Genomic DNA, 25200 nt, shown 5'->3' with positions numbered 1-25200 from the left:
ACTGAATATGGGTTGAAAAGGATTTGCAAATCATTGTATTCCGTTTATATTTACATCTAACACAATTTCCCAACTCATATGGAAACGGGGTTTGTATTTGCTAGGGACATTGCGCAATACCTACAGCTAACATGACACACTTTTGACCCTCAACTTGAGTCTGACATGTAAAGTTCAAGTAACAATGATTGTCACACACACATGAGGTGTGGCCAAATTATTCTCTGCATTTGACCCATCACCCTTTAACATCTTTTGTTGTTTTTAAACCCTGTCAACCTTGCAAAAATCGGTAAACGGTGAATAATTTTTGCTGCATGCTTTGAATGGGAACAGATAGCGCCCTCTGGTGGACATATATACACATTACAAGTCACCTTTGAAGCATTTTAATGAGTATAATTCATCTCATGGTCAATAAACATGTTATTTATTAGATATCACACTCTATGTGGATTGCAATTTTGCATCTTTGATGTGCAAAATGAAGTTGGTGAGGATGGAACGTGCGCCTTTTGACACTTTTTGAAGGAACGCAGGCGATAAAAGTCAAGTTAGTGGTCAATAAACAGGCCTTTAACCATAACCATTGTTTCCATAACACTGGGAAGTTGTGATAGTTCAGTACTTGTGTAATTGTGCGTGAGACGCCTGTGTAAGCGCCCCTTCACACACACGCACACGCACACGCACGCACACACACACAGGTTAAGAGAAGGGGATGTAGGTCTGGCCATTCAGGGAACTCGGTGTCACTTCTCTGAACTCGCAGAGTTTCCTGGTAATGTCACAATATTGGCGACAGCGTGGTAGCATTGCACACACACACACACACACACACACACACACACACACACACACACACACACACACACACACGCACACACAATGTTGCTACCAATTTCAAACATGTCCGACACATGTAAGAGGACATGTGGACACTTGATTAGGAACACGGGCACTATATCAATCAATGTTTATTTATATAGCCCTAAATCACAAGTGTCTCAAAGGGCTGTCAACACAAAATAGCAGCCGTGGCTACAAATGTAGCTTACCACCATTTTTGTGTGAAGGAATGATGGCTTCTCAGTGTCACTAAAAAGATATTATCAGGGACAGGTGTGCCCGATAAACATTAGCATGCTAGCATTTTAGCTCATTTTGACCATTTACTAGGGGTGTAACGGTACACAAAAATTTTGGTTCGGTACGTACCTCGGTTTAGAGGTCACGGTTCGGTTCATTTTCGGTACAGTAAGAAAACAACAATATATAATTTTTTTTGTTATTTATTTACCAAATTTGCAAAATATTCCACCAAAAATATTTTTCTTAGTGGAATATTTGATGTGAAGTAATGGGAACCTTGGATAGGTCAATAATTCATAATAACATTGATTTTGATTCAATATTATGTTTTGAGCAATGACACTTTGAAAGAAAAAAAAACCAGCTTTGTTTTATTAGTCAACATTGCAACTTTTTCTAAATTACATTTAACCTTTAAGTTTTTTTATTTCACTTTTGTTATGTTTTTGTTTATTTTAATAGTATTTTTAGAATGTGCTGTGGGTCTTTAAAACATTAGCTGTGGGCCGCAAATGGCCTCCGGGGCACACTTTTGACACCCTTGCTATAGATAAAAAATAAAATGTGATAAATCTATGGATAAAAAGCAGAGCCTGGCGACGCATGCGCGTTTGTCATAACTCTCTCTCTCTCTCTGTCTCTGCCCCTCCCTCACCAATGCTGCTGCGCGCACAATTTGTTTTGTTTTTAACCCCTTCTTAACCCTGAACGTACATTGAAAATACACGCAACCCTAACTCAAAAAGCCGGACATTAGAGGCATTTAAGAAACTCCGCCCGGACAGCTCCGCAAAAGAGGACATGTCCGGTGAAAAGAGGACGTATGGTCAGTCTATCGTAGCCCGTTAGCTGCTAGCATGCCGTGTGTTGTGCCTCGGTGTGCATTGTTTACACAACGTGCGTTACGCTACTTAATATGTCCGTGTGGAAACTCGTTCGGTACACCTCCGAACCGAACCCCCGTACCGAAACGGTTCAATACAATACAAATACCGTTACACCCCTACCATTTACACCTAAAATTCACATGTCACCACTTACTCAGTGGCCTAGTGGTTAGAGTGTCCGCCCTGAGATGGGTAGGTTGTTAGTTCAAACCCCGACCGAGTCATACCAAAGACTATACAAATGGGACCCATCACCTCCCTGCTTGGCACTCAGCATCAAGGGTTGGAATTGGGGGTTAAATCACCAAAAATGATTCCCGGGCGCGGCCACCGCTGCTGCCCACTGCTCCCCTCACCTCCCAGGGGGTGAACAAAGGGATGGGTCAAATGCAGAGGACACATTTCACCACACCTAGTGTGTGTGTGTGACTATCATTGGTACTTTAACTTTTACTTAACTAACTGCTCCTATTATAGCAAGCTAATGTGAGCATGTTAACATTTATGCTAGTTTTTTTTTTCCTATTTTTTCAATCAAACCTGGGCCAGAGGTCCACAGCACAGATAACAGCCCAATCAAAAGATCCGCAGAATTATTCTAGTTGTTAATATTGTAATTAATGTAATTATTTAGGAATTATTAAATAATGTATTAAATATAAAAATGTCATTATTTGTATTATAACCGGTCCCGAATGGGACAAGCGGTAGAAAATGGATGGACGGTCGTTAATGTAATAGTATAATTAAATAATTGGCAATTAATAAAAATGTAGTAATAATATAATTGCTAAAATATGTAACATAATTGTACGATTAATAATGTAATGATTTAGGAATGAACAAATAATGTATTAATATTATAGTTGATAATATACACATTTAATTATTTGTGTTATGTACTTTTGCAATTCATATAGTAGTAATAATATAATGAATTGCCAATATAATAATGCAATAATTCATATATAATTAAATATTAACGCAAGTGTATAAAATAATTGATAATGAAATACTATAGGAATTAACACATCATTTATTATTATATCATGATACAATTAATTCAGTTCATAAATAATTGTTTATATGATGGTATAAATAATTATAAAGTAATAACTGAATAATTAAATGATTTATCAATGATACATTTATTGATCATTTAATAATGGAATTAATTCTTTTTTTAAATTAGGATAGTATAAGTAATTAAATAGTAATATATTTAATTTATACTATAAAACCATTCATATAATTAATCAATGTAATTATTTAGGAATTCAATAATATAAATAATTAATGACATAATTTTATAAATTGACACTATAGTATAACAACTCATGTAATGTTTAATTGTTAACATAATGCAAAATGGGCAGCCATGTTTGCACAGGGCAGGTGTGGCCACACACCTTCATGTGAAGGAACGATGGCTTCTCAGTGTCACACAGGGGACAGGTGTGCCTAATAAAGGGACCTATGTAAACATTGAGAGAATATATCAGTTGTGAGCGCAGGCTGACCTAACCACATGGTGTTCTACTTCTGCGCTGTCAGGAAGCCAAACTGCGAGAGTCCCAACGCGCCGCAGAGCAGGAAGCAGGTCCAGAGGAGGCGGAACACGTGTCCCAGTCCTCAGGACATCACCCGGGCCCTGCAGGGGCCCCCCAACGTGCCCAGCGCCAGCGCCGCCAGCCTGGATGAGCTCATACTACGCTGCCTCAACTGCTTCGGTCAGTTTGCACGCATTATGTAAATGAGGGGGAGGGGGGGGGGGGGGGCTCTTATGCAATGGCAATGTTGCTGCAGAAAGCAAACATCACACTTGTGACAGCAAGCAGACGCCAGCAAACTGTCGGTGAACTTAAAAAGGGACATTTGAGGTTTCCCCGCCTTTCATGTAAAAAAAACCCCCCAAAAAATCTTATGTGCGAAAGTTCAATTCCTGTCAGTTTCAAGTTTAAAAACACCACGTGTGTGTGTGTGTGTGTGTGTGCTAAACATTGTTGCATGTGAAAGAGTGTGTGTCTGTAAAACACTTTGTGTCTGTTTGTTGAAAAAAGCATTACTAATATACTTATTATAAAGATTAAAAACACTATAATCACCAGTTAACTACGACAATGCCATTAATTCAAGTGATAATTAATATAATTAATGAATAATGTAATCATTTAGGAATGAACAAATAATGCCAATTGATAATATACAAATTAATTAATTGTATTATTAATATAATAGTATAATTAATTATGAAAACATTTAGAAATGAAAATGTATTAATATAATTAATTGCAATGACGTTTAAGTGGCCTGCTATGTCCTTTAAAGTGGCCCACCGCTTCATTTGAAGTAGACTGCCACCTCACTTTGGATTTTCTTATCTAATATTTGTCTTTTATCTCATAATTATGACATTTTATTGCTAAATTTAAAGTTTTTTATTTCATCATTTCAACTTTTTATCTCATATTTAACTTTTATTTCATATTTATGACTTTTTATTGGAAAATGTTAACTTTTTTATTTCATAATTTTGACTTTTTATCTCATATTTATGACTTGTATCTCATAATTATGATTTATTGAAATTAAAATGTATTAATATAATGAATTGCTAATACAATAATTCAATTCAACCATGAACAACTACCATAATTGTATGATTAATTAATAAGGAATAATTTAGCCAATAAAAATTATTTAATAATAGTATCATTCATTAATAATAATAATAAGTTAGTATAAATAATTATAAAGTAATATTTTAGTGAATAAATAATCCATCCATTTTCTACTGCTTGTCCCTTTCAGGGCTGCGGGGGACTGGAGCCTATCCCAGGCGGGGTATTGACAAACAATTAGTATAATTATTGATAAAATAATAATGCAATTCAAATACAATTAACTAACATATTTGTATATTAATTAATAATGTAATAATCTAATAACAAATACAAAAATTATACAATTTAGTGATATTATACTGCAATTAATTCATATAACAATCAATACTATGATAGTACAATTAAATATACATTATTTTAGTAGTTCCAAAAGGGACAAGCGGTAGAAAATGGATGGATGGATGATGAAATTCACTCATAAACAATTAGCATAATTGTATGATCATTCATGATGTAATAAACTAGTCAATAAAAATAATCTAATAATAGTATATTCATGAATAATATCCTAATGCAATAATATGTTAGTATAATTAATTACAAAGTTATATTTTAGTGAATAAATAATCCATCCATTTCCTACCGCTTGTCCCTTTCAGGGTTGCGGGAGCTGCACTCGGGCAGAAAGCATTGTATTGACAAACAATTATTGGAGTAATTATTGATAAAATAATTATGCAAATCAAATACAATTAACCAACATAATTGTATATTAATTAATAATGTAATAATTTAATAACAAATACAAAATTAATTTAATTTAGTGATATTATACTGGAATTAATTCATATAAAAATCAATACTATGATAATATAATTCATTATAAAATATTTTAGTAATGAACAAATAATATAATTGATAACATAATGATGCAATTCATTCATGTACAATTAGCATAATTGTATAATTCATAATGTAATAAATGAGTTACTAACAAATAATGTATTAAAATTACTGATACCATAATGCAATTAATTAATATAATTTATTAATAATAAGATAGTATAATTTGTTTTAAAGTAATATTTAGTAACTAACAAATAATCATTTAATAATATAATTAAACAATTAAGAAAATAATACTTAAATCAATAATTTATACAATTTTCAGGAGCCAGCAACATTTTGTACAATTAAAAAGCCTGACCAAACCATAAAGTGACAAGCTGTGAATGCGCACTAAATTGAAAAACTCTTATTTTTACAGTAAAATTCCAGTTTTTTACCGTAAAATCTACAGGCTTTTTAAAATCTTTTTGACAGTGAAATCAAGGATAATTTTACTCACAATTACACCTGATGATGTCGCCACACACAGAAGCACTGATTTAAGACAACTTTGCTGTCATGAAAACTTCTATTTTAAACATATATTTTCTTGTTTTTTTTACACTTAAATATAAAAAGCAGTCCAAGTAAAATGTTGCAATAAAACGGAAACATGAAAAAGCTTGCATTGGAAGTGAATAACTACTTGTACTGTACATGATTAGTCACATATACTTCTATGCATTATTCACTGCTGGATGCAAAATCCCTTCTTCAAAAAGGGATAAATTATTGAAACATTATATAACAAATTACAATTAGTAATATTCATTACATTCAGATTCCTTTATTTGCCATGTTCCCAGTTTATACACAAGAAAATTAAATGCTGTTCTCCACCAGTGCCGCAGTACAATAAACATCATTAAACATAGACACAATTAGGGCTGCAACTAACGATTAATTTGATAATCGATTAATCTGTCGATTATTACTTCGATTAATCGATTAATAATCGGATAAAAGAGACAAACTACATTCTATACAACTACTATCCTTTCCAGTATTTTATTGGGGGGGAAAAACAGCATACTGGCACCATACTTATTTTGATTATTGTTTATCAGCTGTTTGTACATGTTGCAGTTTATAAATAAAGGTTTATTAAAAAAATATAATAATAATAAATTGCCTCAGCGCATGCGCATAGCATAGATCCAACGAATCAATGACTAAAATAATCGGCAACTATTTTTATAATCAATTTTAATCGTTTAGTTGTTGCAGCCCTAGGCACAATATTATATATTTTTGCTTGACATATCTAAATATTATAGTACATGAATAAATAATGCATATCCTAAATGATTAGGTTACAATTGTTTTTTTTTTTGGGGGGGGGGGCGGGAATTAAAATCGAAATTGTTATATCATGTCATTTAAATTTGCTTTACCAATAATCTAAAACAATATTAAATAAATAATACTCAATTATAACACATCCATGTATTATTAATAATCAATACATTATTTATTTATTGAATAAACTATTATATATTATTTATGGATTATATATTTTGTTTTATTTATACATTTATTCAATATCATATCAAAACAATTTATTTATTCATTATAAATTGGAGAAATTTACTTCATACTGGGAAAACTGGGTCAATTATGTCACGCCCCATAAGCCTGACTGATTGTACTGCTTAAAACATTAAAAAAAATAAAAATAAAAAAAAGATTACTCCCTTTATGTGTATACTACCTACTCAGTGGCCTTGTGGTTAGAGTGTCCGCCCGAAGATGGGTAGGTTGTGAGTTCAAACCCCGGCCGAGTCATACCAAAGACTATAAAAATGGGAGCCATTACCTCCCTGCTTGGCACTCAGCATCAAAGGTTGGAATTGGGGGTTAAATCACCAAAAATGTTTCACGGGCGCGGCCACCGCTGCTACTCACTGCTCCCCTCACCTCCCAGGGGGTGATCAAGGGCGATGGGTCAGATGCAGAGAATAATTTCGCCACACCTCGTGTGTGTGTGACAATCATAGGTACTTTAACTTTTATATATATATTTTTATATTCTTTCTGATTATTATTATAAATAACATATTATTTATTTTTTCTTTATTTAATTGATGTATTTGCAAATACTGGTATTTAGTTTTTCTGCTGTTTCTTTCTTTTTTCGGGGGTGGGTTGTATGGTTGGGATATAAACAAAAATATATATTTTGACATTTAGGGCAGACAATAGATATATTAAGTATGTGAATATGATGTCATGGATAGGAATGTCTGATGCTGGTTGTCAATAAAAGGAGAATGAGAAAAAAAATTCATATAAAAAATATTTATTTTTACCTTTTCTTTATGTAACTATCATTTTGGGGCGATTTTTGCATGACAAGTGACACAGTTGTGCAATGTGGTGTCAGCAAAGCCATGAACATTGTCAGGGTTCAGGAAGTAGAGCGCCTCTAAACAATGCTTAATGGGTGGGGCCTAAAGCAGGGTTGGAATTTAACCAAGGCAAGTGCCGCGACCGCCCTTCTCACTCGCATTGACGGCAAGAACATGACGTGACCGCCCTTGACTTGCTAATATTGTGTCGTGGAATAAATGGATGAAAACACCCCGACATTTCAACTGTTTCAGACATGGCATTAGTGTGAACAACAACGAGTTGTTCCGAGAGATAGTTGCATCAAGGTCTGGGAGGACGTCGGGTGTTGGGTGAATTTAGGTCGGGCAGCTCTCAAAATGCAGCGTAAGGAAGAAATCAAAAAAAGAAAACAGGAAGAATTACAGGCCGTTGGGAAAAAATGTAGCAAGCCACACAACTTCTTTAGCTACACTCTTAGAAATAAAAGTGCTAAGTAGAACCATATAAGGTTCTTCGGCTCGTCCTCATAGGAGAACCCTTTTTGGCTCCAGGTAGAACCTTTTTATAAAGGTTCCACCTGGAACCCTTTCGGAGGGTTCTACCTAGAACTGTGTGTGTAAGGTTCCACCCAGAACCCCCCATGAGAGGTTCTACAAAGAACCCACGCAGGGAGTTCCACTAAGAACCCTTTCATGTTTCAAGGGTTTCATCTAGAACCCACACAGGGAGTTCCACTAAGAACCCTTTCGTATTTCAAGGGTTTCATCTAGAACCCACAGGGAGTTCCACTAAGAACCCTTTTGTATTTCAAGACTTTCATCTAGAACCCACGCAGGGAGTTCCACTAAGAACCCTTTTGTATTTCAAGGGTTTCATCTAGAACCCACACAGGGAGTTCCACTAAGAACCCTTTCGTTTGTCAAGGGTTTCATCTAGAACCCATGCAGGGAGTTCCACTAAGAACCCTTTCAGGTTTCAAGGGTTTCATCTAGAACCCACACAGGGAGTTCCACAAAGAACTCTTTCATGTTTCAAGGGTTTCATCTAGACCTGACGCAGGGGGTTCTAAAAGCATCCCTTTTCAAAGGTTTTCACCGATAACCGTCTTGTCTTCTGAGGGTTCTATAAAGAACCATATTGTATTCTACAGATCAGTTTAGTTCATATTATATTGTGGTCATTTATCATGTTGACATTGAACAAACATTCAAAACATTTTAATGAGAAAAACATTTATTTAAAGATAGGCACCATTATTGGCAAATGTTATCAGGAAGTATGTCCCTGGTGACACAGGATCTTACCCATGCTTTCAACAATCCCTGAAGAACTCTTTCTTCCAAAAACGGTTCTCTGGATCAAAATAGTTCTTACTGGAACCCTTAGTGTTAGTGAGAACCCTTTTAAATCAATTATTCAGAAAAGGGGTTTTAAAGGGTTCTCTGGATCAAAATGGTTCTTACTGGAACCATTAGCGTTACCAAGAACCCTTGAAAAACCCTTTCTTCGGGAAAGGGTTTTTCAGAAGCAAATGGTTCCAGTTAGAACCTCAGCCCTTGTAGAAGAACCCTTTTAGAACCCTTATTTCTAAGAGTGTAGGTTCATGTCATCGTTTAAATGGAGTGCTTAATGAGTCCATGCTTTGCCCTCCAAACTCAGAAGTTCTAGACCGGTCAATGTTGTTCATGTGCTGCATCGTCAACGTTTATTTGGATTCCTGGCTGTCTTCACGTTGTTGACTTTTTTGTAAACGTTGAACATAAGTTGCTGATGTAAACAATAATGGGATGAAAATTGCATGGTGTTTATACACAACTTTACTGAAGTTTACTGCATGTTAGGACATACACTATATGATAGTCTATTTGATTATTTGTATATCATATACTTGTATGTGTATACACTGTATATATGTGTGTGTATATATATATATATATATATATATATATATATATATACACACACACACATTTATGTATAAATACATATACACACATTTATGTATATATATACACATTTATGTATATATATGTATATAAATATATACGTATATATACATATATGTATGTATACATATATATATAAAATATATATATATGTATACATATGTATATATATATATATAAAATATATATGTATAAATACACATCTGTATATATACACACATATATATAAATATATATGTATTTATATACATATATATACACAATATAAATATAAAATATATGTACTGTATGTATATATATACCGGTATATATATATTTATACATACATATATATGTATATTCATATTTCTACTTTTTGAAGGCTCATATATATATATATATATATATATAAAAAATATATATATATATATATATAAATATATATATACACACACACACACACTTATCTATAAATACATATACACACATTTATGTACATACATATATATGTATATTCATATTTATACTTTTTGAAGGCTCATATATATAAAATATATATGTATAAATACACATCTGTATATATACACACACATATATATAAATATATATGTATTTATATACATATATATACACAATATAAATATAAAATATATGTACTGTATGTATATGTATATATTTATACATACATATATATATATATACATACACTGTATAATATATGAGCCTTCAAAAAGTAGAAATATGAGGTCTGCTGAAGTGATGATTTCATGAGTGTGGATATATATATATATATATATATATATATATATATATGTGTGTATAATGGTTGATTATTTCCTGCATAAATCCTACCGTATTGTTCGGACTATAAGTCGCAGTTTTTTTTCATAGTTTGGCCAGGGGTGCGACTTATACTCAGGAGCGACTTATGTGTGAAATTATTAACACATTAGCGTAAAATATCAAATAATATTATTTATCTCATTCACGTAAGAGACTAGACGTATAAGATTTCATGGGATTTAGCGATTAGGAGTGACAGATTGTTTGGTAAACGTATAGCATGTTCTATATGTTATAGTTATTTGAATGACTCTTACCATAATATGTTACGTTAACATACCAGTTGGTTATTTATGCCTCATATAACGTACACTTATTCAGCCTGTTGTTCACTATTCTTTATTTATTTTAAATTGCCTTTCAAATGTCTATTCTTGGTGTTGGCTTTTATCAAATAAATTTCCCCAAAAAATGCGACTTATACTCCAGTGCGACTTATATATGTTTTTTTCCTTCTTTATTATGCATTTTCGGCCGGAGCGACTTATACTCCGAAAAATACGGTACTTGATGATCCTTCCACCCAATCCAAAAAGCAGTTCTTTATCCATAATGGTCCTGTGTTGCACCCGCAGACTGTGAGGGGAAGGTATGCAGCCCGCGAGGCTCCCAGGTGGTCCACATGACCCTGATGATGCACAGCTGGGTGGTCCCGTCCCAGACCTTCGCCCAGAAGCTCCTGGCCTCATATCCTGCCCTGCTCCTGTAATCAGAGTTAGCTGCCTTTGTCCCACTCTCCGGCCAAGTACTGTAAAGTTGACCCACATTCTGCTCCTTGACTCGTCTCTCACGTACAAGGACTGCCCGCCCGACAAGAGAGGACTGAGGCGGAGTCAGGTCTGCCACCTGGTCAGGTGAGTTTGACTGAGAGAACCGGTTCTCCCGGCGTGCCCGTGCTTACTAAACACGCTTTGTTCCGCGCGCGCTGAACAGGACCTGGATCGGCCAGTTCCCTGCCGTGTTTGAGGCCGACCCTCTCCTGGAGCAGACCATGGGGGACCTGTGGGCGCTGGTCCGCTCTGATGGGGAGGAGACGCATCTCATCGACACCTCCTGCTTGTGAGCTTTTTCCTCTCCTGGGCTTTCACAAGGCCTCGCCTTTAAATCCACATTCTGTTGTCGCCTCGCAGCCGGAAGGTGCTCCTCACTTTGGGGAGGTCTCCTTCTTGTGTGGGTTCTCTCTTGGTCACGCGTTAGTCACTGAAGATTTCAACCAGCCGTTCACCGTTGCACTAAACACTACGTTAGGTTCATTCCTTTCAGTTTGTCGGGAAGTAGTCTTTGCCATTAAGTTAAATGTGGCAGTTTTGTCTTTTGTTGAGTCCTGCAAGATGTTCATGTAAAATCGCTAATGCTAATCAGTAGCAAATTAGCAATCGGTCTAGCGCTGTTTGAAAAGCGGAGCCTTACTTGTTTGTTGGCATTATAAAAATACAACATTACCTAGAGGCAGTTTGTACGCCAAGTGCTTGACTGGTGCTGTTTGATTGAATCCGGACTCAGTAGTACAGACGGATTGGTTGGTACCTTTAAAAGTAGCAAATTCTGTACCCATCCCTACGTACTGTATATTACTTAATTGTTTACAAATAATGTTAGGTCAATTTACTGCTAACTTGCCTTTATTGTTTACAAAACACTGGTGAAAACATGTGCGTTAGTTTGGTTGAGATATCGGAATAGACTTAAAGTATCAATGATTATCACACACACACTAGGTGTGGCGAAATTATTCCCTGCAATTGACCCATCACCCTTTATCACCCCCTGGGAGGTGAGGGGAGCAGTGGGCAGCAGCGGTGGCCGCGCCCGGGAATCATTTTTGGTGATTTAACCCCCAATTCCAACCCTTGATGCTGAGTGCCAAGCAGGGAGGTATTGGCTCCCATTTTTATAGTCTTTGGTATGACTCGGCCGGGGTTTGAACTCACGACCTACCGATCTCAGGTCGGACACTCTAACCACTAAGGTGCGTTCCCTGCGCATGTCATTCGTTGTGTTCGATTTGAACGAAAACCATTGTCTTTAATGTTACACTTAATGCGTTAGGTTCATTCAAGACTCTTGATCATCTCTGATAACGAAAACACGTTCAAAATTAGAAACGAAAACCGATCTGATACCGAAGTACATGTCAAACTACTTCTATAACGTAAATGACCGCCATAACCACAACACCAGGGGGAGCTCCACAAACCACGTTAAACCCACATTCCGATCTAACAAAGGTCTTAACTCATTCTCCTTCTATGCCACATCAATATGGAATGCACTCCCAACAGGTGTAAAAGAAAGTGCATCTCTATCCTCCTTCAAAACCGCACTAAAAGAACACCTCCAGGCAACTACAACCCAAGACTAACACCCTCCCCCCTCCACATCCCACCTCCCCGGATTGTAAATAATCAAATGTATATACTTGTTCTTATGCTTTCTGAGCTCACTATGTTCACTGTACATATCCTACCAAGTCAGACCTACACTGTTTCAATGTCCATTTCTCAGATGATGCAATTGTTGATGACTGAAGTGCTGATATCAACCAAACCTAACCCCCCCCCTCCACATCCCACCCCCCGGATTGTAAATAATGTAAATAATTCAATGTATATACTCTGATGATTAACTTGTGTGATGACTGTATTATGCTGATAGTATATATTTGTACCATGAATTGATTTACGTGGACCCCGACTTAAACAAGTTGAAAAACTTATTGGGGTGTTACCATTTAGTGGTCAATTGTACGGAATATGTACTGTACTGTGCAACCTACTAATAAAAGTTTCAATCAATCAATCAATCATCTTGGATGCGAACCAAACACGTATGTAGACTGAATTGTCTTTGAGAGAACATACCTCAGATTACCTAGTTGATTTCTTTATTGTCTTCCGTGTTTAAAACATGTATGTTGCGTTCGTTGAAGAGCCGGGAAAATATTTTTTTTCTTCTTCAAATGCATATGTTGGGTACTAGGTTCATTTGAGACTGCAGACTTGATGTTTATGTTAGATGTTCACCTTAGCTAAGCTAGTTTCTGAATCGTCTTCAGTGTTGGCAAAACTGCACTTAGGTTCTCCGCGCACGATATTGTCTTGGATTTAAACTAGAACGTTAGCTTCATCGATAGCTGCCTTGTCTTCGCTGTTCATAAAAACACTACGGTTGCTTCGGTTTTCTGACAAATGCATGTGTTGGTTTGTTAGATTTTCAAAACACAATCACCTTGGATGTTTACTGAAAAAAGCCTGTTAGAAGCTGAAAACCAACATGCTAACAAAACTTGTTTGTTGGATTTAACAATGACGAAATGTACTTTGATGTTTAAAGTCAGCTGGGATAGGTTCCTGCTCCCTTGTGACCCTAAACAAAATAAGCAAATAGAAGATGGATGACAACGTCGTCGTTGTTTTTCCCAGAAGCCCTCACGCCAACGTGTCACAGGCTCCTTCGCCCTCAGTGAAGAAGAGGAAGGTGTCCCTCATCTTCGACCACATGGAGGCGGATGAGATGGCCGAGCACCTCAGCTACTTGGAGTTCAAGAACTTCTGCAATGTTACGGTGAGCTCAGCGTTGACTGTTTAACCATTTGTCCCGTTAACAATGTGCGCTCTCTGATTGGCCGGTCAGTTCCTGGACTACCGCAGCTACGTGGTACGAGGCTCGGTGAGGGACAACCCGGCGCTGGAGCGCTCGGTCATGATGTGCAACGGCGTGTCCCAGTGGGTCCAGCTGATGATCCTCAGCAGGCACACGGCCCAGCAGAGGGCAGAGGTCTTCACCAAGTACATCCATGTGGCTCAGGTACACCAAGAGCCTAAAATAAGTACCCAGACCAAGAAACCCAACTAAAAACGCAAACTAAGAACTCAAACCAAACAAATAACCCAAACTAAGAACTCAAACCAAGAAACCAGACAACTAACCCAAACTAAGAACTTAACCCAAGGAACCAAAAAAATAACCCAAACTAGGAACTCAAAACTAAGAAACCAAACAAATAACCCAAACTAAGAACTCAAACCAAGTAACCAAACAAATAACCCAAACCCACACCCCAAGCCTGTTTCGCTTGCTTTTTTGCTGGCTTGTTCATTGTTTGTTTGTGCTCAGAGACTTCGAGGTCTGCAGAACTTCAACACGCTGATGGCCGTCACCGGTGGCCTCTGCCACAGCTCCATCTCCCGCCTCAAAGACACGTACAACCTGCTGCCTCCTGACGTCACCAAGGTATTCTAGGGTTCTTCCCAGGCAACGCAAACCTCCGGCGGTTTTGGTTGTTCTCTCTGGCAAGCTCCAACTGAACTAACCAGCTACAACCGGGTACACCTGCCGTGCTCGCCAAAGACCGCCGTCGCATGATCCACAACGATGCAGACAGAACGTGTGCTTGTTGTGTCATGATGTTGTTGGTCCTCCACGGTCCTGCCAGGCCCTGAGTGAGATGACAGATCTGCTGTCGTCACGCAGCAACTACAGCAACTACCGGCGGGTCTACAGCGAGTGCGCTGGCTTCAAGGTGCCCATCCTGGGCGTGCACCTCAAGGACCTGATCTCCCTCAACGAGGCGCTGCCCGACTACGTGGACGAGGACAAGATCAACCTGAGCAAGCTGCAGCACCTCTACTGCAACATCAACGAGCTGCTCGCACTGCACAGCCGCACGCCGCCCTTCGAGGCCAACAAGGACCTCCTGCACCTGCTGACGGTAGGACCACGCCCGCCCACGCTGCCGGGAGTCTGCCGCAGGGACGCCTCCAATGATGTCTTTTAATGCTTCAGCTCTCTCTAGATCTCTACTACACCGAGGACCAGATCTATGAACTTTCTTACACCAAGGAACCCAAGAACCCCAGGATCCAGGTCAGTCACGCAACAAAATGCATCATATACTTCCAATCATCCATGCATTTTATAGTGCCAAGCTGACTTAGGTCTGCACAAAAACTATAATACTCTTACTGTGTATATAGAGGATTTTTGACCCCCAAAAATAGCAAAACACTCCTGTTTTTTCGAAAATCTTTGACTAGCATTTCCGCACTAGGTCTTTAAAAACAACAGAATGCTCCTGTAATATACAGGATCTTTGGCAATTGTTTCCCCAGTAGGTCCTAAAAAAACAGCAGAGTGCTCCTATCATAAAGAGGGTTCCAATAACCAGCAAAGTACTCCTGTCATATCAAGAATCTTTGACAAGCTTTTCAGCACTAGGTCCTTAAAAACAGCAGAATGCTCCTGTCATATACAGGATCTTTGACAATTGTTTCCCCAGGAGATTCTAAAAAAAACAGCAGAGTGCTCCTATGATAGGAGCACTCTGCTGTTTTTAGGGACCTAGTGCAGAAATGCTAGTCTAGGATTTTTGAAATCCTATCATACAGATGATCTTTGACTAAAGATTTTTGCAGGAGGTCTTTAACAGCAGATTTTCTTAAGGAAAATAAATCAGATCAAAAAAAGGATCCTTGAAAAGTGTTTTGACCATATCCTTAAAAACAGCAGCACACTCTTATTATATAGGGAATCTTTGACCCCCAAAAATAGCAAAGCACTCCTGTCATATCAATAATCTTTGACAAGCATTTCAGCACTAGGTCTTTAAAAACAGCAGAATGCTCCTGTAATATACAGGATCTTTGGCAATTGTTTCCCTAGTAGATCCTAAAAAAAACAGCAGAGTGCTCCTATCATAAAGAGGGTTCCAATAACCAGCAAAGTACTCCTGTCATATCAAGAATCTTTGACAAGCTTTTCAGCACTAGGTCCTTAAAAACAGCAGATAGCTCCTGTCATATACAGGATATTTGACAATTGTTTTCCCCAGTAGATTTTAAAAACAGCACAGCATTCGGATCAAATAAAGGATCCTTGAAAGGTGTTTATGACCAGATCCTTAAAAACAGCAGCACACTCTCAATATATAGAGGACATTTGACACCCCAAAATGGCAAAACACTCCTGTCATTTCAAAAATCTTGTACTAGCATTTCTGCACTAGGTCCCTAAAAACAGCAGAATGCTCCTGTCATATACAGGATCTTTGACAATTGTTTCCCCAGGAGATTCTAAAAAAAACAGCAGAGTGCTCCTATGATAGGAGCACTCTGCTGTTTTAGGGACCTAGTGCAGAAATGCTAGTCCAGGATTTTTGAAATCCTATCATACAGATGATCTTTGACTAAAGATTTTTTGCAGGAGGTCTTTAACAGCAGATTTTCTTAAGGAAAAGAAATCAGATCAAAAAAAGGATCCTTGAAAAATGTTTTGACCATATCCTGAAAAACAGCAGCACACTCTAATTATATAGAGAATCTTTGACCCCCAAAAATAGCAAAGCACTCCTGTCATATCAATACTTTGACAAGCATTTCAGCACTAGGTCCTTAAAAACAGCAGAATGCTCCTGTCATATACAGGATCTTTGGCAATTGTTTCCCCAGTAGGTCCTAAAAAACAGCAGAGTGCTCCTATCATAAAGAGGGTTCCAATAACCAGCAAAGTACTCGTGTCATATCAAGAATCTTTGACAAGCTTTCCAGCACTAGGTCCTTAAAAACAGCAGAATGCTCCTGTCATATACAGGATCTTTGGCAATTGTTTCCCCAGTAGGTCCTAAAAAACAGCAGAGTGCTCCTATCATAAAGAGGGTTCCAATAACCAGCAAAGTACTCGTGTCATATCAAGAATCTTTGACAAGCTTTCCAGCACTAGGTCCTTAAAAACAGCAGATAGCTCCTGTCATATACAGGATATTTGACAATTGTTTTCCCCAGTAGATTTTAAAAACATCACAGCACTCGGATCAAATAAAGGATCCTTGAAAGGTGTTTATGACCAGATCCTTAAAAACAGCAGCACACTCTCAATATATAGAGGGTCTTTGACACCCCAAAATAGCAAAACACTCCTGTCATTTCAAAAATCTTGGACTAGCATTTCTGCACTAGGTCCCTAAAAACAGCAGAATGCTCCTGTCATATACAGGATCTTTGACAATTGTTTCCCCAGGAGATTCTAAAAAAAACAGCAGAGTGCTCCTATGATAGGAGCACTCTGCTGTTTTTAGGGACCTAGTGCAGAAATGCTAGTCCAGGATTTTTGAAATCCTATCATACAGATGATCTTTGACTAAAGATTTTTGCAGGAGGTCTTTAACGGCAGATTTTCTTAAGGAAAAGAAATCAGATCAAAAAAAGGATCCTTGAAAAGTGTTTTGACCATATCCTTAAAAACAGCAGCACACTCTTATTATATAGGGAATCTTTGACCCCCCAAAATAGCAAAGCACTCCTGTCATATCAATAATCTTTGACAAGCATTTCAGCACTAGGTCCTTAAAAACAGCAGAATGCTCCTGTCATATACAGGATCTTTGACAATTGTTTCACCAGTAGATCCTAAAAAAACAGCAGAGTGCTCCTATCATAAAGAGGGTTCCAATAACCAGCAAAGTACTCCTTTCATATCAAGAATCTTTGACAAGCTTTTCAGCACTAGGTCCTTAAAAACAGCGGATAGCTCCTGTCATATACAGGATATTTGACAATTGTTTTCCCCAGTAGATTTTAAAAACAGCACAGCATTCGGATCAAATAAAGGATCCTTGAAAGGTGTTTATGACCAGATCCTTAAAAACAGCAGCACACTCTCAATATATAGAGGACATTTGACACCCCAAAATGGCAAAACACTCCTGTCATTTCAAAAATCTTGTACTAGCATTTCTGCACTAGGTCCCTAAAAACAGCAGAATGCTCCTGTCATATACAGGATCTTTGACAATTGTTTCCCCAGGAGATTCTAAAAAAAACAGCAGAGTGCTCCTATGATAGGAGCACTCTGCTGTTTTAGGGACCTAGTGCAGAAATGCTAGTCCAGGATTTTTGAAATCCTATCATACAGATGATCTTTGACTAAAGATTTTTTGCAGGAGGTCTTTAACAGCAGATTTTCTTAAGGAAAAGAAATCAGATCAAAAAAAGGATCCTTGAAAAATGTTTTGACCATATCCTGAAAAACAGCAGCACACTCTTATTATATAGAGAATCTTTGACCCCCAAAAATAGCAAAGCACTCCTGTCATATCAATACTTTGACAAGCATTTCAGCACTAGGTCCTTAAAAACAGCAGAATGCTCCTGTCATATACAGGATCTTTGGCAATTGTTTCCCCAGTAGGTCCTAAAAAACAGCAGAGTGCTCCTATCATAAAGAGGGTTCCAATAACCAGCAAAGTACTCGTGTCATATCAAGAATCTTTGACAAGCTTTCCAGCACTAGGTCCTTAAAAACAGCAGATAGCTCCTGTCATATACAGGATATTTGACAATTGTTTTCCCCAGTAGATTTTAAAAACATCACAGCACTCGGATCAAATAAAGGATCCTTGAAAGGTGTTTATGACCAGATCCTTAAAAACAGCAGCACACTCTCAATATATAGAGGGTCTTTGACACCCCAAAATAGCAAAACACTCCTGTCATTTCAAAAATCTTGGACTAGCATTTCTGCACTAGGTCCCTAAAAACAGCAGAATGCTCCTGTCATATACAGGATCTTTGACAATTGTTTCCCCAGGAGATTCTAAAAAAAACAGCAGAGTGCTCCTATGATAGGAGCACTCTGCTGTTTTTAGGGACCTAGTGCAGAAATGCTAGTCCAGGATTTTTGAAATCCTATCATACAGATGATCTTTGACTAAAGATTTTTGCAGGAGGTCTTTAACGGCAGATTTTCTTAAGGAAAAGAAATCAGATCAAAAAAAGGATCCTTGAAAAGTATTTTGACCATATCCTTAAAAACAGCAGCACACTCTTATTATATAGGGAATCTTTGACCCCCCAAAATAGCAAAGCACTCCTGTCATATCAATAATCTTTGACAAGCATTTCAGCACTAGGTCCTTAAAAACAGCAGAATGCTCCTGTCATATACAGGATCTTTGACAATTGTTTCACCAGTAGATCCTAAAAAAACAGCAGAGTGCTCCTATCATAAAGAGGGTTCCAATAACCAGCAAAGTACTCCTTTCATATCAAGAATCTTTGACAAGCTTTTCAGCACTAGGTCCTTAAAAACAGCGGATAGCTCCTGTCATATACAGGATCTTTGACAATTGTTTTCCCCAGTAGATTTTAAAAACATCACAGCACTCGGATCAAATAAAGGATCCTTGAAAGGTGTTTATGACCAGATCCTTAAAAACAGCAGCACACTCTCAATATATAGAGGATCTTTGACACCCCAAAATAGCAAAACACTCCTGTCATTTCAAAAATCTTGGACTAGCATTTCTGCACTAGGTCCCTAAAAACAGCAGAATGCTCCTGTCATCAATCAATCAATCAATCAATCTTTATTTATATAGCCCTAAATCACAAGTGTCTCAAAGGGCTGCACAAGCCACAACGACATCCTCGGTACAAAGCCCACATACGGGCAAGGAAAAACTCACCCCAGTGGGACGTCGATGTGAATGACTATGAGAAACCTTGGAGAGGACCGCATATGTGGGTAACCCCCCCCCTCTAGGGGAGACCGAAAGCAATGGATGTCGAGTGGGTCTGACATAATATTGTGAGAGTCCAGTCCATAGTGGATCCAACATAATAGTAAGAGTCCAGTCCATAGTGGGGCCAGCAGGACACCATCCCGAGCGGAGACGGGTCAGCAGCGTAGAGATGTTCCCAGCCGATGCACAGGCGAGCGGTCCACCCCGGGTCCCGACTCTGGACAGCCAGCACTTCATCCATGGCCACCGGACCTGTGCCCCCCCCCCCCTCAAGGAAAAGGGGAGCAGAGGAGAAAAGAAAAGAAACGGCAGATCAACTGGTCCAACAGGGGGGCTATTTAAAGGCTAGAGTATACAAATGAGTTTTAAGATGGGACTTAAATGCTTCTACTGAGGTAGCATCTCTAATTGTTACCGGGAGGGCATTCCATAGTACTGGAGCCCGAATAGAAAACGCTCTATAGCCCGCAGACTTTTTTTGGGCTCTGGGAATCACTAATAAGCCGGAGTTCTTTGAACGCAGATTTCTTGCCGGGACATATGGTACAATACAATCGACAAGATAGGACGGAGCTAGACCGTGTAGTATTTTATACGTAAGTAGTAAAACCTTAAAGTCACTTCTTAAGTGCACAGGAAGCCAGTGCAGGTGAGCCAGTATAGGCGTAATATGATCAAACTTTCTTGTTCTTGTCAAAAGTCTAGCAGCCGCATTTTGTACCAACTGTAATTTTTTAATGCTAGACATAGGGAGACCCGAAAATAATACGTTACAGTAGTCGAGACGAGACGTAACGAACGCATGAATAATGATCTCAGCGTCGCTAGTGGATAAAATAGAACGAATTTTAGCGATATTACGGAGATGAAAGAAGGCCGTTTTAGTAACACTCTTAATGTGTGATTCAAACGAGAGAGTTGGGTCGAAAATAATACCCAGATTCTTTACTGATTCGCCTTGTGTAATTGTTTGGTTGTCAAATGTTAAGGTGGTATTATTAAATAAATGTCGGTGTTTAGCAGGACCGATAATCAGCATTTCCGTTTTCTTGGCGTTGAGTTGCAAGAAGTTAGCGGACATCCAATGTTTAATTTCATTAAGACACGCCTCCAGCTGACTACAATCCGGCGTGTTGGTCAGCCTTAGGGGCATGTAGAGTTGGGTGTCATCAGCATAACAATGAAAGCTAACACCGTATTTGCGTATGATGTCGCCTAGCGGCAGCATGTAAATACTAAAGAGTGCAGGGCCAAGAACCGAACCCTGAGGAACTCCGCACGTTACCTTAACATAGTCAGAGGTCACATTATTATGGGAGACGCATTGCATCCTGTCAGTAAGATAAGAGTTAAACCACGACAAGGCTAAGTCTGACATACCAATACGTGTTTTGATACGCTCTAATAAAATATTATGATCGACGGTATCGAAAGCAGCGCTAAGATCAAGAAGCAGCAACATAGATGACGCATCAGAATCCATCGTCAGCAGTAGATCATTAGTCATTTTTGCGAGGGCTGTCTCCGTAGAGTGATTTGCCCTGAAACCGGATTGAAAAGGTTCACAGAGATTGTTAGACACTAAGTGTTCATTTAGCTGCTGTGCGACAATTTTTTCGAGGATTTTCGAAATAAAGGGAAGGTGGGACACCGGTCGGTAGTTTACCATGAGGTCAGGATCAAGGTTAGGTCTTTTGAGCAGAGGATGAATAACCGCTTTCTTGAATGCTAGGGGGTCATATACAGGATCTTTGACAATTGTTTCCCCAGGAGATTCTAAAAAAAAACAGCAGAGTGCTCCTATGATAGGAGCACTCTGCTGTTTTTAGGGACCTAGTGCAGAAATGCTAGTCCAGGATTTTTGAAATCCTATCATACAGATGATCTTTGACTAAAGATTTTTGCAGGTCTTTAACAGCAGATTTTCTTAAGGCAAAAAATCTGATCAAAAAAAGGATCATTGAAAAATGTTTTGACCATATCCTGAAAAACAGCAGCACACTCTTATTATATAGAGAATCTTTGACCCCCCAAAATAGCAAAGCACTCCTGTCATTTCAAAAATCTTGGACTAGCATTTCTGCACTAGGTCCCTAAAAACAGCAGAATGCTCCTGTCATATACAGGATCTTTGACAATTGTTTCCCCAGGAGATCCTAAAAAAAACAGCAGAGTGCTCCTATCATAAGAGCACTCTGCTGTTTTAGGGACCTAGTGCAGAAATGCTAGTCCAAGATTTTTGAAACCCTATCATACAGATGATCTTTGACTAAAGATTTTTGCAGGAGGTCTTTAACAGCAGATTTTCTTAAGGAAAAACATCTGATCAAAAAAAGTATCCTTGAAAAATGTTTTGACCATATCCTGAAAAACAGCAGCACACTCTTATTATATAGAGAATCTTTGACCCCCAAAAATAGCAAAGCACTCCTGTCATATCAATAATCTTTGACAAGCATTTCAGCACTAGATCCTTAAAAACAACAGAATGCTCCTGTCATATACAGGATCTTTGACAATTGTTTCACCAGTAGATCCTAAAAAAACAGCAGAGTGCTCCTATCATAAAGAGGGTTCCAAAAACCAGCAAAGTACTCCTGTCATATCAAGAATCTTTGACAAGCTTTTCAGCACTAGGTCCTTAAAAACAGCAGATAGCTCCTGTCATATACAGGATATTTGACAATTGTTTTCCCCAGTAGATTTTAAAAACAGCACAGCACTTGGATCAAATAAAGGATCCTTGAAAGGTGTTTATGATCAGATCCTTAAAAACAGCAGCACACTCTCAATATATAGAGGATCTTTGACACCCCAAAATAGCAAAACACTCCTGTCATTTCAAAAATCTTGGACTAGCATTTCTGCACTAGGTCCCTAAAAACAGCAGAATGCTCCTGTTATATACAGGATCTTTGACAATTGTTTCCCCAGGAGATCCTAAAAAAACAGCAGAGTGCTCTTATGATAGGAGCACTCTGCTGTTTTAGGGACCTAGTGCAGAAATGCTAGTCCAGGATTTTTGAAATCCTATCATACAGATGATCTTTGACTAAAGATTTTTGCAGGAGGTCTTTAACAGCAGGTTTTCTTAAGGAAAAGAAATCAGATCAAAAAAAGGATCCTTGAAAAGTATTTTGACCATATCCTTAAAAACAGCAGCACACTCTTATTATATAGAGAATCTTTGACCCCCAAAAATAGCAAAGCACTCCTGTCATATCAATAATCTTTGACAAGCATTTCAGCACTAGGTCCTTAAAAACAGCAGAATGCTCCTGTCATATACAGGATCTTTGGCAATTGTTTCCCCAGTAGGTCCTAAAAAAACAGCAGAGTGCTCCTATCATAAAGATGATCTTTGACTAAAGTTTTTGCAGGAGGTCTTTAAAAACAGCAAATTTTTTCAAGGAAAAGCACTCGGCTCAAATAAAGGATCCTTGAAAAGTGATTTTGACTAGATCCTTAAAAACAGCAGCACACTCATTATATACAGGATCTTTGATCTGCATTTTGGCAGTTCTTCCTTCAAACAGCAGATTATCCCTGTCATATAGAGGATCTTTGACAAGCATGCTTGCAGTAGATTCCAAAATATAGCAAAGCTCCCTGTCATATAAAGAAAACTTGACAAACATTTCTGCAGTATCTCCTTAAAAACAGTAACGCTTTTTTTGTCAGTAAAAATAAGTTTTGCGTTTTTGCAGTAGCTTCAGAGTGCTTCTGTCATACAGTATACATGATCTTTGACAGGGTGTTTTGTGGCAGATTCTAAAACAAAACAAAACAGCAGAGCACTCATCAAATGATGGATTTGTTTTGAGCAGATCCTTAAAAACAGCAGAGCATTCAGAAGATTTGAGCATATCAGTATGTGGAATTAAATTATGGAATGGATTAAGTAAAGAAGTTAAAAATTGTACTGATATGATCCAGTTTAAGAGGTTGTTCAAAATAATAGTGCTTACAGAGTACAAAAAAGAAGAATTATGAGAAATACTTTCAACCTTATTGAAAATAAGATATTCTTCATCTCAGTATGTTAATAATGACTGAATTAATTAATTAATTACATATTACAAAACTGTTGTATACTAATTCATAGATGTTATTTTATTATATAAAAAGGTCAGTAAATGATTATATATTTGTAAACGCTTTGAAGTGGGAAAGGGGTAGGATTAAATAAGCTTTGCTTCTTCCTACTCCTTTTCGGGCATGCTGTCAAATGAAATGATATGAAATTGTGTGATGTATTATGATGTAAGTGTGTTCATGTTCGAAATAAACTAAAGAAAGAAAGAAAGAAAGATATTTTTCAGTAGGTCCTTGTGATTATATTAAGGGTCTTTGAAGAGCATTTTTGCAACAGATTCCAAAAAAATAGCAAAGCGCTTTTGTGACTTAGACAATCTTTGACTAGCATTTCTGCAGTCAGTCGTTGGAAACAGCAGATGAATTAAATTAAATTAAAAATTAAAAATTAAAACGCAGTGTTATTCTTCAAACTGTGGCCAAAGATATGAAATATACTTATATAAAACTTGTGCCTAGTTTTTAATGAATATGTAGGCCTACTACGCTACTGTATTTCAATGTTGGTCATTACAGCGGTACTTGGAGCCAAGAGTTTTCTGAAGTGGTACTTGTTTTTAAGAATCACTGATATAGAGGATCTTTGACAGGCCCGGCCCTAACCAATCTGGCGCCCTAGGCAAAATTTTAGGTGGCGCCCCCCCCCCACATCGCCAGTGAAGTGTATATACTCACAAGAAACCGAATAGCTTTGTCTTTGACCTTTTTTATTTACTTACAACTATCCATCCATCCATTTCCTACCGCTTATTCCCTTTTGGGGTCGCTGGAGCCTATCTCAGCTACAATCGGGCGGAAAGCGGGGTACACCCTGGACAAGTCGCCACCTCATCGCAGGGCCAACACAGATAAACAGACAACATTCACACTCACATTCACACACTATACCTAATATATAAAGGGGTGGAAAAGTGACTATTACCTGCGGGGCAAACATTAGCTAACCAGAAGGCAATAACAATGTAAACAAAAAACACCTGCTTAAAAGATCTAATACA

At 37.8% G+C, this 25200-nt stretch overlaps 1 protein-coding gene across 3 annotated transcripts in view; it reads left to right on the top strand.

Annotated features, from left to right (window-relative positions):
- Positions 1-25200, top strand: part of rasgrp4 (RAS guanyl releasing protein 4) — a 58231-nt gene that overhangs the window by 7955 nt on the left and 25076 nt on the right. The window contains exons 2-10 of one of the 3 annotated variants that reach the window (XM_061972364.1): positions 3534-3709; positions 11166-11277; positions 11382-11444; positions 11524-11649; positions 14016-14154; positions 14224-14397; positions 14707-14823; positions 15026-15301; positions 15376-15456. In XM_061972364.1, coding sequence (XP_061828348.1) covers positions 3534-3709; positions 11166-11277; positions 11382-11444; positions 11524-11649; positions 14016-14154; positions 14224-14397; positions 14707-14823; positions 15026-15301; positions 15376-15456 — 1264 coding nt within the window. Of the gene's footprint in view, positions 1-3533; positions 3710-11165; positions 11278-11381; positions 11445-11523; positions 11650-14012; positions 14155-14223; positions 14398-14706; positions 14824-15025; positions 15302-15375; positions 15457-25200 lie in introns of all 3 variants that reach the window. The other 2 variants (XM_061972365.1, XM_061972363.1) reach the window with 2 other exon arrangements.

This window comes from Nerophis lumbriciformis, linkage group LG17 (genome assembly GCF_033978685.3).
Source record: "Nerophis lumbriciformis linkage group LG17, RoL_Nlum_v2.1, whole genome shotgun sequence".
NCBI classification, from domain to species: Eukaryota; Metazoa; Chordata; class Actinopteri; order Syngnathiformes; family Syngnathidae; genus Nerophis; species Nerophis lumbriciformis.
This window is presented reverse-complemented; position numbering and strand designations above follow the sequence as displayed.